This window comes from Thamnophis sirtalis, unplaced genomic scaffold (genome assembly GCF_051295495.1).
Source record: "Thamnophis sirtalis isolate CommonGarterSnake01/CBP01778 unplaced genomic scaffold, rThaSir2_p1.2 scaffold_9, whole genome shotgun sequence".
Classification (NCBI taxonomy): Eukaryota; Metazoa; Chordata; class Lepidosauria; order Squamata; family Natricidae; genus Thamnophis; species Thamnophis sirtalis.
The window spans coordinates 74,711,579-74,731,594 of NW_028261389.1; the positions used below are offsets into that span (position 1 = coordinate 74,711,579).

The following is a 20,016-nucleotide window of genomic DNA, read 5'->3' on the forward strand; positions in this document are numbered from 1 at the left end:
AGCACACTTTAAAAAAACAGGCAGAGCTTCAATTGTGGTTTTAAGTTGAGGACTCCCTGTATTATGAAAAAGACGTGGTTTGAAAATTGGAAAAACTAGTTATCCTAGGAGAAATATACGGGTCAAGAGCTAAACACTGGACACAGAGTCGAAGCATGAATAAATCCACGAAGGACAAAACATTAAAAAGATCTTTTTACCAATCCTTAATGCCTTTTCCCCCCAAAAATCTGATTTTCACACATTTGTAGGAATGTAGCTTTACCGGCATAACCAATTTCATTGTATACACAATGTACAATGACAATAAAGGCTATAGTACTGCTATTGGGCTCTGCAACAACACAATATTTGAGTAGGAAGATCTCACCAATGTTACTTTAGGGAAATTCTACATTTTACAAAAGAATGAACAAGCAGAATCTATGCCACTTTTTCATAGTCATCTTGTAAGGGCATTGTACGGTAGGAATACCCAATGTAAATTTATATATGTATGTACGTGTATAAAGGAAAAGGTTCTCCTCGCACATACGTGCTAGTCGTTTCCGAGGGCGGTGCTCATCCCTGTTTCAAAGCCAAAGAGCCAGTGCTGTCTGAAGACATCTTCGTGGTCATGTGGCCGGCATGACTAAATGCCGAAGGCGCACGGAACGCTGTTACCTTCCCACCAACGGTGGTCCCTATTTTTCTACTTGCATTTTTTACGTGCTTTCGAACAGCTAGGTTGGCAGAAGCTGGGACAAGTCACGGGAGCTCACTCCGTTACGCGGCGCTAGGGATTCGAACCGCCGAACTGCCGACCTTCTGATCGACAAGCTCAGTGTCTTAGCCACTGAGCCACCGCACCATATGTGTGTGCGTGTGTATCTTGCCTCCTATGAATGACATAAAATTATAGACTGAAAAAGCTTAAGGCAACATCTGTTATAGCTCAATTATCAACACTATTACTTCCATTTCTTTGTAATTTGGAGAACATGTTCTGTCTCTTTTCTTCACTGAAAGTTATGTTACTCAGTGCAACAGTAGCTGGTTTCAGTGGAAATTTGTGATTAGTTGGACATTTCAGGATGACCATTAGAAAAAAAATAGGCTCCTCTTCTGATCCTAATAAATAAAAATCATGAGTTGATGGAATCATTGTATTCTATCCGTCATTTCTCATTCATGAAAAAGACCACTTATAATGTGCGGCAGTTACATGGAAAGGTTTAGCCTGACTGATGTCATCTTGGAAACAGTGTTGTGAAAAGAACGAAGTGCTTCTAAATTGTTCTCTTTGGTCCTTTTTTAAAAATTCCTAGCAATTCCCTAAATAATGCCACATTGTGACCCAAAAATAAAGCACTCTGTATAAGGGAATGCATATAAATTTGTTGTTTTTCTTGTGAAAAGTCAGAGAGTCAAATATAAAACGCATCGTGTATTCTGGAGAAAACTACTGGCAGAAAATTTTACTGAGCAACAATTATCACCACAACATAAGCAGCTGACACAATAGAATTCCCCTTTTTTTAAAAAAATTTTAAAAAAAGAATTTATATCTTTATTCTTGAGTGTATGTAATATGTTGAATTATATCCAGCACAATAATAGTAGACAAATAAAATAAGTACTTAAATTGGCTGTGTGCAACCAAGTTGAATGAGAAAAGACCAGATATACGTGTGTGTGTGTGTGAGAGAGAGAGAGTTTGTGTGTGTGTGTGTGTGTGTGTGTGTGTGTGTGTGTGTGTGTGTGTGTGTGTGTGTGTAGCAGCGAGCAAAATCAGTGAAGAGATAGTTGTGCAAAACTCTGAATAAAACTAACATATGGAAAGTAAAGAGGTGGGTCAGCAGCTAAGATGCTGAGCTTGTCAATGAGGAAGGTCGGCAGTTTGGCAGTTCGAATCCCTAGCACAGCGTAACGGAGCGAGCTCCCGTTACTTGTCCCGGCTTCTGCCAACCTAGCAGTTCGAATGCACGTAAAAAATGCAACTAGAAAAATAGGAACCACCTTTGATGGGAAGATAACAGCGTTCCGTGCGCCTTTGGCGTTTAGTCATGGCAACCACATGACCACGGAGACGTCTTCAGACAGCGCTGGCTCTTCGGCTTTGAAACGGAGATGAGCACTGCCCCCTAGAGTCGGAAACGACTAGCACATATATGCGAGGGGAACCTTTTCCCTTTACCTTACTATCTTTCTTGCCACAGTTCTTGAGCAAATCACTGTGGTTGTTAACTCAGTAACACCGTTGTGAAGTGAATCTGGCTTCCACATTGACTTTGCTTGTCAGAAGGTCGCAAAACAGAATCACATGACCCGGGACACTGAAACCGTCACAAACATGAATCAGTGGCCAAGCATTTTAATTTTGATCGTGTGACCATGGGGATGCTGCCAACGGTTGTGAAGAGTGAAAAAATGGTCAGAAGTCACTTTTTTGCGTGCCATTGCAGCTTTGAACCGTCACTAAATTAACTGTTATAAGTCGAGAACCACCTGTAGCTATTTAATAGACTATAATCTCTGTAAAAACAGAAATTAAAAGGCATTGTTCCTCAATACACAGACAGGACTTTGGATATTTGAAAATTTTTCTTATCAGAATGTTGCATGGCTCGTAAAACAGAACTGCCGTTCAGGCAAATGTTTTCATGAATCTTTCAAAACCCTGCATGTCTATCGAAATATTTGGATTAAAGTCTAATTCTATGCCCTCCCCACCCCACATACAGGAAAGTACATTTTTAGTACGTTACTGATAATTGTGCCAATGCTTGGTTTCTTATCGTGAGGAAAAAGACTCTCCACTGGCAATTAGCAATTAGAATGTACTAGAAGCCAGTGCTATTTCTAGTACTTCCGTTGAGAAAAAGTTCATTTGAGACTTTTCTACTTTCCCACTGCAAACACCTCACCAGCTTCTTCTTGGAAAATAAGACAGGGTCTTATTTTTCTTTTGACCCCATCCCCACCCCCGAAATAAGCACTTGGCCTTATTTTTGGGGAGGTCTTATTATTTTTGAGGTGCAGGAGCGGGCGAGCGTGGTCACCTCATGGTTGCTGCTGTGTTGCAATATTTTCGGGGAGGACTTTATTTTCGGGGAGGGCTTATTTTAGCGCATGCGCTCAAATTGGGCTTATTATCTGGGGAGGTCTTATTTTTGGGGAAAGGGGGCATATAAAAAGAGGTCAGTCAATTTCAACATGCAGGTATATCAATGAGAGAAACAGATGCGTCTCTTAGGGTGTACACCAGAGGTGGTATTCAACAGGTTCTGACCAGTTCTGGAGAACCGGTAGCAGAAATTTTGAGTCGTTCCGAGAACCAGTAAAAACCACCTCTGACTGGCCCCGTCCACATCTATTCCTGCCTCCCGAGTCCCAGCTGATCAGGAAGAAATGGGGATTTTGCCGTAACTTTCCCCTGGAGTGGGATGGAATGGAGATTTTACAGTATCCTTCCCCTGCCACACCCACCAAGCCACACCCATCAAACCACACCACACCCACCAAGCCACACCCATCAAACCACACCACACACACCAAGCCACGCCCACAGAACCGGTAGTAAAAAATGTTGAATCCCACCATATACATACATACATACATACGTTGAGAGATACTGTTTTGATAGGTTGGACTGTAGGTTTTTTCCTTTTGTGTAATGACAGATGCGAAAAACACATTTAACAGTTCTGATTTCTCCCTGTTGCTCATCACCTTCTTGCCATTTTCTTCCATTTGTGAACCAAACACTTCCTTGATTCCCCCCCCCCCTTTGTTTTTTACATGTTGAAAGAAGCTTTTTTTTTTGTTGCAAGCTCATTTTGAGCCTTAGCCTTCCTGACTTCATCTTTGGAGATTCAGGCTATTTGTTGATATTCTGCCTTAGATACTGCATATGTCCCTCTTTCCACTTTTTATACTTGTTCTTTTTGTCTTTCAGTTGATCAGAGAGTTCTTTGTGCAGCCATGCTGTCTTCTTTTGAGATCTCTTATTTTTCTTCTTCATTGGAATTGTGCTAGACTGGGCTTTTATAATTTCGCTTTTCAAAATTTCCCAAGCTTCTTGGGCTGTTTTCACTTTGAGAATTCTCATCCTTGGAATCCTTCACAAGCTCTTTTTAAGTTTATTGAAATCAGCTCTCTTAAAGTCCAAGTATGTAGAGATTCTCAGTCATCCAGGTCACGATTGTCCCAAAGGTGCTTTTTCAGGAGGCAACTGAACTTTCTTGTTTTTCCTTTTGAAGATGTTTCGCTTCTCATCTAAGGAGCTTCTTCAGCGCTGATTGGATAGTGAGGAATCGAAGGATCCTTCCATTCCATAAATCCTTCCATTCCCCACTATCTAGTCAGAGCGATAGAAGCTTCTTGGATGAGAAACAAAATGTCTTCAAAAGAAAAAAAACAATAAAGTCCAAGACTCTAGCTTGATTTTGTTCTGTTGCTTGTTCCTGCATAATATTTTATGTTTAAATCTATTAACAATTAATAAGGATGTCTACGGAGATAATCATACAGGTCATGGCAGTCCCAATTTCAAGAGGCAATTGGACTTTATGGTTTTTTTTACCCTCAGGTGCCTTGGAGAATAGTTTGTACCCTCTCTTCTTTGTGGCAACCCCTGAGATATTGGAAGACTGCTATCATGTCTCCCCTAGTCCTTCTTTTCATTAAACTAGACATACCCAGTTCCTGCAATCGTTCTTCATATGTTTTAGCCTCCAGCCCCCTAATCATCTTTCTTGCTTTTTTCTGCACTCTTTCTAGAGTCTCCACATCTTTTCTACAGCGTGGTGACCAAAACTGAATGCAGTATTCCAAGTGTGGCCTTACCAAGGCATTATAAAGTGGTATTCACTTCACGTGATTTTGATTCTATCCCTCTGTCAATGCAGCCTAGAATTGTGTTGGCTTTTTTGGCAGCTGCTGCACACGGCTGGCTCATATTTAAATGGTTGTCCACTAGGACTCCAAGATCCCTGTCACAGTTACTACTATTGAGGAAGGTACCACCTATACTGTACCTGTGCATTTCGTTTTTCTTGCCGAAATGTAGATGAATTTCATTCAACTTTAAAGAAAAACCAGAAAGTCCAGTTGCCTCTTGAAAAAAGCCCTTTTGGGTCTTAATAAGGGAGAATCCGAAAGAATATTTTAAAAATGTGTGACAGGGACATTAATAGACAAAATACTTAGGAAAATTCCAGTCAGGTCAAATGCATGGCGTCAACATAACAAAGCAATGTGCCAAGATAACGGTGTTATTTTCTAAACAGTTTCACTTCCATTTCCACATTCTTGGACAAGTTAATTTCCTGTATCTCCTTCTTGGCTGAAGCTGGGATCAATCCGTGTCAGTTTCACAATGGGTACTTAAATGGTTTCATTTTTAATTTCCTTTAAATCTCCTGAGAACAACAAGGTTTCTGGGACATAGGCTTATTTTTAAATTTGTCTGCTTCCTCAGAATGAAGAACATTATGAAACGGTTACTCACAACATTCCCACTGGAGTTACAAGTATTTTTTATATTGTTGAGAGGGAATTGAGATAGCATCGCTGGCTTTGATCTCCTTGGCTAGACAATTGCGTTGTCAGTTATCCTTCAGTCTTAATCATCACCTCATGTACAATTTTTGACTGACAGGAAGTTGCGATTGTATAAAACTCGGTCTTGCCTGTTGACAACTGGAAGGCATTTTTTGGCTTTTGAGGTAGTATCAGTTCTGCTTCTTATGGTGCGATTCTGACCCAACCCCCCTCCCCCAAACACACAAACCCTTTGTATGTCTACCCATAAAGCATTGTGTGTCTGTTATCAAGTTGTCAGGGTGAGGAAAGGGGGGGGTGCATTCCATGCATACCTTTGGCTAGAGTCGGATCTCAGAATACTACAGCAGGCTTGGGAGAGGCGCACCTCAATGGAGAATGTGATTTATGACACAGACTGAGGGGAGGGAAGAAACAGGGGGAAAGTTCAGCCATAATTTAAATGAGGTTAGATCTGGCTGCAATGGGGTATTGCCGAAATGGTGTTTCCAATAAATGACGATTTCTTTTGAAACTTGGCTGGAGGCTCATGAATTAATGAGGGCATCTTTCGGAAACCTGACATTGTATTTAAATCAATGATTCCTTCATTACGAGCGCCAGCAGTCCCTGCAAGAAAATGTCTCTCTCAACGCGGGTTAACAAATCTGTCTGGCGGGGAGATGAATAGTTGTCTGCCATATCTATTCATCTCCGTCCCCTGCCTTTTATTCCGAGAGCTAGGGTGGGGCTTTGCTAGCAGTGGTAGCTCTTCTGTCCTGAGGACTGGCTCATAGATTTCCATTGCTCTCCTCTCCTTTGCCTTCTGCGCATCCACGCATCAGGCACTGGACCCAGCTGTTCCTCCTCTTCCTCCTCAGCCACCTCCAGACCCAGGGGCTGTTGGCTTTCCATCTGAGGGCTGATGGACGACCCTCAGATGGAGAGTCTCGGTCTCTTTGATAGCACCATTCCTTCTTCCCCCTCGGCGCTCTCTTGATGCTGATCCTAACTCCCATGCCTCCTCTGCATCTGATTCGGCTGAAGGGGCTGGCAGTCGACATGCCACAACAGGTGCATAGTTCCTACTTAACACCTGGCACAGCTTACAACTATAATTCCCCAGCTCAATTATGGTCATAGGTCAAGGACTACCTGTATTCCTTGCTCCGTCTTTTTTCTCCTCCCATCTTTCTCCAGCCATCTTGTGAGGAGAGTTGGGATGAGAAAGTGTGACTGACTCGAAGTCAACCTGCCAGCTTTGATGGTTCAGGCAAAATTCCACGTTTCCACACTTTCAAGTATACAGAATAAATCATTCCGGTACAGGTAGTCCTTGACATACAACATTTCATGTAGTGACCATTTGAGGTTACAATGCTACTGAAAAAGCGACATGCCAGTTTTCCCCACTTACAATTATTGCAGCATTTCCGTGGTCATGGAATCAAAATTCAGGCGCTTGGCAAGCAACTCATATTTGTTGCGGCCCAGCAGGAGCCGTTGGAGCTGCAAACAGACTCCGATAGTGAGGGACCTATGAGTCGGCTCTGGAAGATGTGGAGGACCCTGGACAGGGTTCAGACTCCGAGCAGGGACCAGAGAGGCTGGTTGGCCACCAGGAGGCACCTGAGGCATGGAGCAGCGGTGAAAGCCAAAGGGAGTTTGTCCCTGACATCAGGCCCTGGAGCAGTGGGGAGGAGCTAAGCGAGTTAGTCCCAGATGCCAGGCAAAGACGGGTGGATAAGCGCCGACAGCAACTACGGAGATACAGAAGATAATTGGGGCCAGGCGGTTGTGATTAAGCTCCTCCCAAGAGAGTATATAAGAAGAGACTTTGGGAGGAGGCTGTTTGCAGGACACAACTATTATACTAAAGCTGGAGAAGCTCTCATGTGTATTTCTTATCTGTGGAAGTCTGGGTTGCTGCCAAAGTCTTATCAGTGTGTTAATTTACTGTGAATAAATTGTCTAGCGGTAATCTTGTGTCGGCATGACTCACCTTATAGAGGGGCGTCAGAACACATATTTATGACATCAATTTAAAAATGGGGTTCACAAACACCAGCTGGACGTCAAACACCACGATCCCAAATCCTTCATCTCTACCCACACCGACACCAAACAGCACCGGTTCAATTGGAGCGACACAAAAATCATCGGCTACACTACATCACTCCGCCACCCTCGTGAGTTCATCGAAGCCTGGTCCTCCACAAGCAATCCCATCAATAGACACATGGACCCACAACCAGCCTACGAAGCCCTCAGAATCCAAATCAACCACACAATCTACCAGAAACAACACCGACTTAAACCCACCAATGGAAGCCACTCCCCAATCAGCACTCTTTCTCCCAATGACCCTCATCTGATGCAATCTCCTCATCACAAGACCCATCACAAGACTCACTGATGACTCACATCTCACCCATCACAAGACCCTGATTGACACACCCACACCTGAAGCTCTTATAAACAGAAGAACATTGACATCCCCTGAATTTCAGTGAAGATGTGACCTAGCCTGGCCTTCCACAAGCAATCCCATCAACAGACACACTGACTCACAACCAGCCTATGAATCCCTCAGAATCCAAATCAACCACACAGCCAACCAGAGATAGTGCTGACTCTCAACCAACCCAAGCAAGACTTCTGTTAATCAGCATTTCACCCCCTAATGACCCTCACCGGACATAACCTCCCCATCACAAGACTCCCACTGATGAATTGCATCTAATCCATCACAAGCCCCTCACTTGACCCACCCATAACCTTATGAACAGAAGAACACCGACACGGACATCCCCTAAATTCTGCTGAAGATGTTATCCAGTGTTGTGGCCCCCCAATGGAACTGGCAGCAGATCTGGACAGTAAGGAGATTGGGGAGAAACATGGACCAGTCCTGGTGTCTGGGGAAGGGTCTGAGGAGTGTTCTGCGTTGGAGGCAGAGAGGGGGCCAGGAGCGTCTGACAGTTATCAGCTGCCTTAAGAGTCGGTTATCAGTGAGGCAGAAGAACAGTTGGGGCCTGTTCCCAGTGTGCGCATGCGCAGAGTTGCCGGACGAAGGGAACAGCTAAGGGACAGGGGTCAACTGGGGAGTAAGGGCACAGGTGGATGGTGAATGGCCCCTCCCAGAGGAAATAAAAGAGGAGGAAAGGGGAGTGGAGTTTGCAGGAGACAATTACTTCATTCCTGCATTCTTGCCAAGCATTGCGGCGTCTGAAAGATATCGCCCTGGCCGCTCTCCAAACCTGATAAAGGTCGGTAATTGTGAACCATCTTGAAAGACTGTGGGAGAGGAAAGGAATTCGCAGTCAATTCAATAAAAGGAGTTTATCGGGACGGGGACTCGGTTTCGTGCTGCTGGGGAAGCCTCGGTCAGAAGACCCAGCCTGGTAATGAAAGGTTCGGAAACCAACCCACAAGCTCGCAGAACGAAACAGGATCTCCTGCTTGGGCAGGGGGTTGGACTAGATGACCTGCAAGGTCCCTCCCAACTCTGTTAATCGGAACCGTCACCCTCATCCCACACCTGAGCCACAGATATTCGCCATTATTGCCAACCTTACCTCATTGAGATACACAAATGCAGGACAGGATTCGACGTCAACGGCACTTTCGTCCTGAATGTTGACCGTTGGCGCCATGGCATAAACACGGTCTTCCGGGTTCTCTGGTTCCGACCCAGATTCCCCTTCGCCTTCTTCAGCATCGGCATCATACTCGCCTTCTGACTCACTGGACGAAGAAAGCTTTTCCTCTTCCGAGCCGTTCATCTTCCTTTCTGGAATTCTGCAAAATATCAAGCGTCCCACAATTTAACTCTCGGCTCTTGGTCCAGAATGAATTAGAAATTGACACTTCGTTGAAAAGTTTTTCAATGCCAGAAAGGGGGTTATTGAATCATTAGCACCTTTCCCAAAACAAATGGCATGAAATGAAGAACTAAGGTCGAAATGTAGGTGGTCCTTGACTTATAACGGTCCGTTTAGTGACCATTCGAAGTTACCTCATGGGGGGAAAAAGTGACCTAGGATCATTTTTCACACTTACGACTTCTGCGGCCTCCCCGTGGTCACATGATCAAAATTCGGATGCTTGGCAACTGACTCCTCTTTATGACGGTCACAGGTCACAGCCGAGATCATGGGAATACCTCTCTTGCCACCTTCTCGCAAGCAAAGTCAATGGGGAAGCCCGATTCGCTTAACGAACTGACTTAACAACTGTAGTGATTCACTTAACAATGGTGGCAAGAAAGGTCCTAATATGGGGCAAAACTCACTTAACAAATGTCTCAGCAACAGGAATTTTGGGCTCGTTTGTGGCTGAAAGTTGAGGGTGACATGTAAACCAGGGATCAATGGCTTGATGAGACTGAGCATATGATTAAAAACCAGGAGAGAAAGACAGACTGAGACAGAGAGACAGAGGGAGGGGGAGGGAGGGAGAGAAAGGGAGGGAGAGAGGGAGAAACAGAGAGACAGAGAAAGAGAGGGAGGTGGAAGGGAAAGAGGAGGGCAAGGGAGAGAGACAAAGAAATAGAGGGAGGGAGGGGGAGAGAGACAGACAGAGAGGGAGGTGGAAGGGAGGGAAGGAGGGAGGGAAGGAGAGAGGGAGAGAGACAAAGAAAAGAGAGAGGGGTGGGAGAGAGGGAGTGAGTGAGAGGGAGGGAGGGGTTGAGGGAGAGGGAGGGAGCGAGACAAAGAAATAGAGGGAGGGGGGAGAGAGAGAGAAAGAGGGAGGTGGGAAGGAGGGAGGGAGGGAGACAAAGAAAAAAGGGAGGGCGAGGAAGAGAGGGAGGGAGTGAGAGGGTGGAAGGGATTGAGGGAGAGGGAGGAAGAGAGACAAAGAAACAGAGGGAGAGGGAGAGGAAGGGAGAAACAAAGAAAAAGTGGGAGTAGGGAGGAAGGGAGGGAGATGGAGTGAGGGAGGGAGAAAGACAAAGACAGAGAGGGAGGGGGAGGGAGGGAAGGAGGGAGGGAGGGAGGGGGGAGAGACAGAGAGAAGATTGTGATAGAGAGAATTGATCAAAAAATGGTTGATCTGTGTTCTGTACACAGTTTATGAATGGCTCTTTTAAAAAAAAAATTAATGTAAGACCTTAATTGTCCTAAATTGTTCTAAACTGTAACTGAGTTTAGAAACTGCATCATAATAAGCAGAACTGATAACTGTCTCAAAAGTCCACAAATACTTTCCAGTTGTCAGCAATCAAGATAACGTTTTAGACAATTGCAACTTCCTGTCTGTCAAAAATTATACATAAGCTGATAGCGAAGGTTTAAGGATGATTGAGGTTCAAAACTCAACTGTCTAACAGGAAGAGATCAAAGCCACTGGTGCTATGCAGGCCTTAACAGATGAAATAAAATACGAGCTTGCAACTTTTCCCAATATATTTAAATTGACTTGCTACCCCCTGAATTAATTTATTTGCCTAGTACATCATATTAAGGACGCACTCCAGTTTTTCTTTTGTGAGAGACGCCATGATTACGGGTCAGTGAAATCTTTAAAAACAACAAGTATAAATTGGCTTTTAATACAGTTTGGATTATCCTTAGGGGCATTTTGCTCTTCCAGCAAGACTTATAACAGCTGCATTTTCTTAGGAATTTAAAAAAAAACTCTAAACAATTGGGGAGGGGGGGGAACATGCCTCCTACAGAATTCAAAGCATTATGTAATACTGTGAGTTGCATAAAGGTTATTGACAAATGAAAAAAAAAATAGTTGAAATACAAGACTGTATTGACTGTGAGCCTTGAATCTGATCTGGATAGGAAGGTACTGAATTCCTGCAAGACCAAGCTACTATTCTTACATAAACTAGACTCTAGAAAGAGTGCAGAGAAGAGCAACAAAGATGATTTGGGGACTGGAGGCTAAAACATATGAAGAACGGTTGCAGGAACTGGGTAGGTCTAGTTTAATGAAAAGAAGGACCAGGGGAGACAGGATAGCAGTCTTCCAATATCTCAGGGGTTGCCACAAAGAAGAGGGAGTCAAACTATTCTCCAAGGCAACTGAGGGCAGGACAAGAAGCAATGGGTGGGAACTAATCAAGGAGGGAAGCAACTTAGAACTGAGTAGCAATTTCCTGACAGTTGGGACAATTAATCAGTGGAACAACTTGTCTCCAGAAGTTGTGAATGCCCCAACACTGGAAGTCTTTAAGAAGATGTTGTCTGAAATGGTATAGGGTTACCTGCCTAGGCAGGGGGTTGGACTAGAAGACCTCCAAGGTCCCTTCCAACTCTGCTATTGTATTGTATTGTATTTGGCACGTTATCTTCTGCCTTGATTCTGGTTTTGGGGGACTTCTGGAGCCAAGGTGGCGCAGTGGTTAAATGCAGCACTGCAGGCTACTGCTAGATCAGCAGTTCAGCGGTTCAAATCTCACCGGCTCAGGGTTGACTCAGCCTTCCATCCTTCCGAGGTGGGTAAAATGAGGACCCAGATTGTTGGGGGCAATATGCTGACTCTCTGTAAACCGCTTAGAGAGGGCTGAAAGCCCTATGAAGCGGTATATAAGTCCACTGCTATTGCTATTGCTATTACTATTGCTGGATGTCAAGCCAAAGAAGAGTCCAAACAGAGGAGCAAAAAACACACAAAAATTGTAAATGAATTACGGTAACATTTATAAGAATGGAACCAAAATGAACATTGTGCAATCCAATACTGTAAAAACCCAGTAAGTAAATATTCTGCTGGCCAGGAGGGAAAATAACTCTAAAACGTAACTGATTGAATTTGGTACAATGAGGTTAAATCAGTGTTGGGCTGCCTAACCAGTAGTAGCAGCGGCAGGAGGCCCCACCCACCTGCCCGCATGCTTCTGTGCATGCATGCGGGCAAGTGTGCACGGGAGTGAGCCCAAACCAGTAGTAGAAATATTTGCAACCCACCACTGGGTTAAATACAACTTAAAAGGTAAATGTTCCCCTGGCACATATGTGCTAGTCGTTCCTGACTCTAGGGGGCGATGCTCATCTCTGTTTCAAAGCCGAAGAGCCAGCGCTGTCCGAAGATGTCTCCGTGGTAATGTGGCCGGCATGATTAAACATCGAAGGCGCATGGAACACTGTTACCTTCCTACCAAAGGTGGTTCCTATTTTTCTACTTGCATTTTTTTACATACTTTCGAACTGCTAGGTTGGTTGAAGCTGGGACAAGTAGCGGGAGCTCATTCCGTTACGCGGCGCTAGGGATTCGAACCGCCAAACTGCCAACCTTTCTGATCAACATGCTCAGCGTCTTAGCCACTGACCCACTGGGTCCCATACAGGACTCTACTAAATGAGTGTATGGGTATATGAACATCCAGCTGTTTTGTCTAAGGCGGACAAAATCTCAAGCCATAGTTACCCTGTTTCCCTGAAAATAAGACCTCCCTGGATAATAAGAGCCAAGGTGGCGCAGTGGTTAAATGCAGCACTGCAGGCTACTGCTAGATCAGCAGTTCAGCGGTTCAAATCTCACCGGCTCAGGGTTGACTCAGCCTTCCATCCTTCCGAGGTGGGTAAAATGTGGACCCAGATTGTTGGGGGCAATATGCTGACTCTCTGTAAACCGCTTAGAGAGGGCTGAAAGCCCTATGAAGCGGTATATAAGTCTACTGCTATAAGCCCAATTGGGCTTTTGACCACATGCACTAAAATAAGCCCTCCCCTCCAAAAATAAGCCCTCCCCAAAATATTGCAACACAGCAGCAGCCATGAGGTGACCACACTCGCCGCCTCCTGCACCTCAAAAATAAGACCTCCCCAAAAATAAGGCCAAGTGCTTATTTGGGATTCAAAAGAAAATAAGACCCTATCTTATTTTGGGGGAAACATGTACTTTAAACCTTTCTGAGCTCTCTTAAAGGGTAACCTCTTCCCAAGGCAGCATATCCAAAAACAGAACAGCACAAAGGCACATAATACTCTATTCATTCCAAGAGAGCAATAAAAGTACTGATAAAATCAAAGCAAGCGGTTTTAAAATTGGACAGCCTCGTGGACAAAACAATGCCAGCGGAATCTGGGTTCAGTTATACGCCAAGGCAAATACGGGAAAGTCGCTAACTCCATGCCTAATAAAGCAGGAAAGCTCAAAGTTACGCCTCGAACGCTAATCTCACAACAAGGAGACTTATTCTTCACATAATAGGTTCCCAATTGGCTAGGGCCGTGAAGGGGAACCTATGGCACGCATGCCACAGGTGGCCCACGGAACCATTTGTCAGGGCACGCGAGGCGTTGCCCTGTCAGCTGGCCAGCACGTATGCGCACACTGGCCAGCCGACTTTGGCCTTCTTTTGAGGCCATTTTTCGCCCTCCGGAGTCTTTCTTGAAGCCTCCAGAGTGCGAAAAACCAGCCCTACGGGCAAACCGGAAATTCAGGAGCGTACTTCCAGTTTGCTGGTGGGGCCGGTTTTAGCCCTCCGGAGCCTTCAGGGGGCTTCAGGAGGCTTCCCTGAAGGCTCCAGAGGATGAAAAACACCCCTACGGACAAACTTCCGGTTTGCTCGTAGGGTCGTTTTTTGCTCTCCGGAGCGTTCAGGGAAGGCTCTGGAGGGCTAAAACCAGCCCTACGAGCAAACTGGAAATCCGTTCCCAGATGGGGCTGTTTTTTTGTGCTCCGGAGGCTTCAGGGAGGGCCTCCGGAGGGGGGGTAGGGGAGGCCATTTTCACCCTCCCCAGGGTCCTATAAAGCCTCTGGAGTCTGGGGAGGGTGAAAAAAGCACAGCAAAAATGGATCTGCTGATCATGCGCGCATGTGTGCTGGTGTTGTGCGCATTGCATTATGGGTGTGCACTCACACACACACACACCCGCTTTTGGCATGCAAGCCAAAAAAGGTTCGCCATCTCTGAGCTAAGGCTTCAAAGTAGTCCTCGAGGTATGACCAGGGGTGGGCTGCTGGGGGTTCGCATGGATTTGGGTGATCCTAGGATTCTACCCACTTTGGCGAACCCCCAAATTTCACCCCTGGCTGGCTCCGCCCACCCCACCCTGCCCCTCCCAGGAGTCTCTATGCAGCCCATTCATCACGCAAAGTAAGTGCAGGGCCCACATGAAGGCTCGAGGGGGGGGGAGAGACCTACTGGAGGTTCCGGAAGTCCAAAAACGGGGCTGTTTCTAGCCTCCGGATGGCCTCCAGAGCTTGGGGGAAGCTGTTTTCGCCCCCCCGGATGCTCAAGGAAAGCCTCTGGAGCCTGGGGAGGGTGAAAAACCCCCTCCCCACCATGGTGTAGCAGGCCGCCTAGGCCACGCCCACCATGGCCACGCCCGCCAGCAACGGGGCAGTGAACCCATTGCTGCAATTTTTGAAGCCCACCCCTGCATACGACCACAATTGAGCCCAAAATTACGTTGCTAAGCAAGACCGCGGTTAAGTCCATGGTGCCTCATTTTACAGAGAGGTTTTTCATGACAAGAAGTCTTGTTTCTTGCTTCTGGGTCAGAACAACTAGGGATGACATGATAACAGTATTCCGGTATTTGAAGGGCCACCACAAAGAAGAGGGAGTCAACTTATGTTCCAAAGCATCAGAAAAGAAACAATGGGTGGAAACTAATCAAGGAGAGAAGCAACCTAGAACTACGGAGAAACTTGCTAACAGTGAGGACAATCAACTAGAGTAAATTCAGAAGTTTTGAGTGCTTCATAACTGGAAGTTTTTAAGAAGAGACTGGACAGCCCCTTGCCTGAAAAGATGTAGGGTCTTCTTCTTGAGCAGGGGGTTGGATTGGAAACCTACAAGGTCCCTTCCAACTCTGTTAATCTGAATCTATCTAAGATGATCAAAGGCCTGGAGACTAAAACATATGAAGAACGGGTACAGGAACTGGGCATGGTTAGTCTAGTGAAGAGAAGGACCAGGGGAGACAGGATAGCAGTCTTCCAATATTGGAGGGGCTGCCACAGAGAGGAGGAGGTCAAGCTATTCTCCAAAGCACCCGAAGGCCAGACAAGGAATAATGGATGGAAACTGATCAAGGAGAGATTCAACCTAGAGATGAGAAATTTTCTGACAATGAGAGCCATCAACCAGCGGAACAGAAGTTGCCTTCAGAAGTTGTGGGAGCTTCATCACTGGAAGCTGTCAAGACTGGACTGCCATCTCTCAGAAATGGTGTAGGGTCTCCTGCTTGGGCGGGGGGTTGGACTAGTTGACCTACAAGGTCCCTTCCAACTCTGTTATTCTGTTAGCATATACCTACCTATACATATACAAGAAGAGAGCGTGAACTGTTAAAGATGTGACCCGTCAAAACAGCGGTCCACTAAAGCGCGTCCGATTAAAGCGCGTATGTGACATCAGCAGCAGCGTGACAAATACGACCGCGGAGAAAAAAGGGCGCTTTAAAAAGCGCTTTTAAAGCGAGCCGATTCACGTTAAGGTAAGGGTTAGGGTTAGGGTTAGGGTTAGGGTTAGGGTTACGTTAAGCGTTAAGGTTAGGTTTAGGGTTAGGTTAAGGATTAGCGTTAGGTTTAGCGTTAGGTTAAGGGTTAGGTATAGGGTTAGGTTTAGGGTTAGGTTAAGGGATAGGCTTAGGGTTAGGTTTAGGGTTAGGTTTGGGGGGGTTAGGTTTAGATTTATGTGTTAATTTTAAGTTTACCGATCACAGCGTGCTGTTTTCGTCGCGCTGTGATGACGTCACGTACGCGCTTTCGTCGAGCGCGCTTTAGTCTACCCCGGTTTTGTGGTGGAACCGTTAAAGATGTGTATTATGTTTAGAAACTCAGTAAAAAGCAAGTGAGGAGAATTCCCCCCCCCCAAACAATTAAACTATAAATAGTTGCACCGTTTTATAGTTCTCCACACTGTATGTGAGCAAGCCGACCTGACTTTATTTTTAGAAAGTCCTGTAAAAATGTTAGAATAAATGATATCCACTGTTTGTTAAGATGCTTCGGATCCCAATAAACGTTTTGACATCCCATCGCTCTTTGACCGCCTGGAAACGAATATTAATTTCCAAGCATTGAACAATTAAAATTGCTCTCTCTTGCGCTTCCGCCCCGGTATTTAACGATGAATTTGAAATTCTCCTCTAGGTTAGCCTGACACTGAAAGAGAAACTTTGCAGTTCGGGAATGCAGATTACGATAGTTCCTAAGTAATGCTCCTATTGTGAAAACACGCGTCCAAAGACTTGTGTAAGAACTGCAAGTTTCCATATGAGGAAAAAACACCGAAAATTCCAGTTTGTGATGAATAGGCAGATGGCTAGTCTCATTCCTTGTAGATGGCCATCTACATCAGTTTATCGTTCCAAGGTTTCCCAATAAATTTGCTATTTCTGTCCCACTCCTGTGTGTTATGTCTACAAGTCCCATCGCATCTGGCTATTTTTTTTTTCATGAAAAATTAGTCTCCTCCCCGCAAAGGAATATGTTTACCAAGAAAACTGCAGCTGTAAAAAAAAGTTCAAAGAAATGCATATTTTAAGATGTTTTTTTTAATGCTTTCTCAGGAATTGCACTGGGAAGTGGGCCACGCAAACACACACCCTGTGTAGGATTGCAATCGTTATGGAAGAATAATGAAGATTAATTCCGGGGAGGGGGGGGGGCTAGGATTGGAAACCATAAATTTTTTTCTTTTAGAAAATGTATATGGGCTACTTCATCTAAAAATCCTGGCTGGCTAACAGTCACCAAATAAGTTTAAATAATAATAAAATGCTAACTGTAAAACAGAAGGCATGACGGCTCAGGGGTTAAAGATGCCGAGTTTGTCAGATGGAACGCTGACCACCGAGGTTCGACACTGAACAAACCAAGATGAACAAAAATAAAGGGACAGATTCTTGGCTATCTTCTTCCATGGCACGACAAAACCGCGGTCCACTAAAGCGCGCCCGATTAAAGCGCGTACCTGACATCATCAGCAGCGCGACAAATAAAATTAAAAATAAATTAAATTAAAATTAAAATAAAATTAAAGCAAGCCGATTCACATAAAGGTAAGGGTTAGGTTTAGGGTTAGGGTTAGGGTTAGGGTTAAGTTAAGGGTTAGGGTTAGGTTTAGGGTTACGTTAAGCGTTAGGGTTAGGTTTAGGGTTAGGTTAAGGGTTAGCGTTAGGTTTAGCGTTAGGTTAAGGGTTATTTTTAGGGTTAGGTTTAGAGTTAGGTTAAGGGTTAGGCTTAGGGTTAGGTTTAGGGTTAGGTTTGTGGGGGTTAGGTTTAGATTTACGCGTTAATTTTAAATTTACCGCTCACAGCGTGCTGTTTTCGTCACGCTGTGATGACGTCACGTACGCGCTTTCGTCGAGCGCACTTTAGTCTACCGCGGTTTTGTGGTGGAACCATCTTCTTCAAGTCTTTAGGCCTCAAATAGCGGCAGCGCCTACTTAACTGGACAAAATGGAGTCTTGGAACAAGATACTGTGTGAGGTGAAGCCTGGGACAAAGAATTTCATCCTCGGGGTATCTGCACATTTGCCACAGCAAGCTTCCAATGGCGGGAATAACTTCCTTTTTATGATCTTGTGATCTCTTAATTCAAGGTAGAGTTGAGATGAATGGATGGAGCCTGCATTTGCTGGACAGATGCCCTTCCTGACACCGCATGGAGTTCACAGCAAACGTATTCTTTCTTTGCACCTTGGGAGGGGAACATTCTAAAAAGCTATATGGATGACTCCTTGACGATGGAGCAGAGCTTCAAAAGCGTCCCTGTTAGTAACCTTCACTGGCTCACAGACTTTTTTTTTTTTAAATGATTATGGTACTCTCACTGACCTCATGATGAGAGTTGTCACATCGCCTGCCTTCTACCTACAGCCAATCGGTTGCATTGCCCAGAGCAATTCTGAAAACTTCATATAGTACTCAGGAGGTGATTATTGTAGGGAATCCACGGCCTATCCTATCTCACCGTTCCATAGATTCAAGACCACCACTGGCTCTAGCTCCTGTAAAATCCACCAGTGTCAAAGAATGCAAGGATTCAGAATAATGGGAGTTCCAAGAGGACCGAGTGGCTATTGATGCTCCCTCCCAAAGATGGTCCAGCTATTCCATCTCTCAGCCTGGGGGGTGAAATTATACGCCCCTCAGAGAGGGTTCGCAATTTGGGAGTCGTCCTGGATCCGCAGCTGACTCTAGAACATCATCTGTCGGCTGTGACCAGGGGGGCCTTTGCCCAGGTTCGCCTGGTGCACCAATTGGGATCCTACCTGGACCGGGAGGCCCTTTGGATAGTCACTCACGCCCTCATCACCTCAAGACTGGACTACTGTAACGCGTTCTACATGGGGCTGCCCTTGAAGAGTGTTCGAAGACTTCAGCTTGTCCAGAATGCAGCCGCACGAGCGATTGTGGGTGCACCTCGGTACACCCACGTTACACCTATCCTCCACGAGCTGCACTGGCTGCCCATTGGTCTCCGGACATGCTTCAAGGTGCTAGTCGTTACTTTTAAAGCCCTACATGGTATCAGACCTGGTTACTTGAGAGACCGCCTCCTGCCAATCACCTCCCAAAGACCTATTAGATCCCACAGACTAGGCCTCCTCCGAATTCCATCTGCTGGCCAATATCGGCTGGCAACTCCCCGGGGGAGGGCCTTCTCTGTGGCTGCTCCGGCCCTCTGGAACGATCTCCCCATTGAGATCCGGACCCTTACCACCCTTCCGGCCTTCCGCAAAGCAACTAAGACTTGGCTGTTCCGGCAGGCCTGGGGCTGTTGAATTTTCCAGCCCCATCCGAGGTTACGACTGTTGTTGTATTTTAAATTGTTGTCTTTTATTTTTATTTTTGTACCCCTTCCCCTTCTGATTGTTAGCCGCCCTGAGTCTTCCGGGAATAGGGCAGCATACAAAACCTTAAACCTTGGAGGCCTTCTAGTCCAACCCCTACTCAGGCAGGAAACCCTATACCATTTCAGACAAATGGTTGTCCAATCTCTTTTTTAAAACTTCCAGTGTTGGAGCAGTCATACTTCTGGAGGCAAGTTGTTCCACTGATTAATTGTCGGGAAATTTCTCCCTAGTTCCAAGTTGCTTCTCTCCTTGACTAGTTTCCATCCATTGCTTCTTGTTCTACCCTCAGGTGCCTTGGAGAATAGTTTGACTCCCTCTTCTTTGTGGCAACTCCTGAGATATCGGAACACTGATATCGTGTCACTGCTAGTCCTTTCTACTTGCATTTTTTTTCATGCTTTCAAACTACTAGGTTGACAGAAGCTCGGACAAGTAACGGGAGCTCACTCCATTACCCGGCGCTAGGGATTCGAACTGCCAAACTGCCGACCTTTCTGATCAACAAGCTCAGTGTCTTAGCCACTGAGCCACCGTGTCCCTGGTATTGTACATAAGTGCAAACATTTACAGAGCTACAGTATGCTTCAACATCTCTAATTTTTTTTTTTTTGGCAAATAAATGTTTACTCCATCCCAGTTTTTCTATGCAAACATTAATAATTTTAACGGAAGATTCATACACACTTAATTTTTTAAAATATGCATTCAATTTCTTGCA

At 45.3% G+C, this 20,016-nt stretch overlaps 1 protein-coding gene across 1 annotated transcript in view; it reads right to left on the minus strand.

Annotated features, from left to right (window-relative positions):
• The window catches only part of CCDC146 (coiled-coil domain containing 146), a 139,057-nt gene that overhangs the window by 116,982 nt on the left and 2,059 nt on the right, over window positions 1-20,016 (minus strand). The window contains exon 2 of the mRNA XM_087722275.1: window positions 9,102-9,324. Within this exon, the coding sequence (XP_087578401.1) occupies window positions 9,102-9,308 (207 nt within the window). The 5' untranslated portion in view covers window positions 9,309-9,324. The remainder of the gene's footprint in view (window positions 1-9,101; window positions 9,325-20,016) is intronic.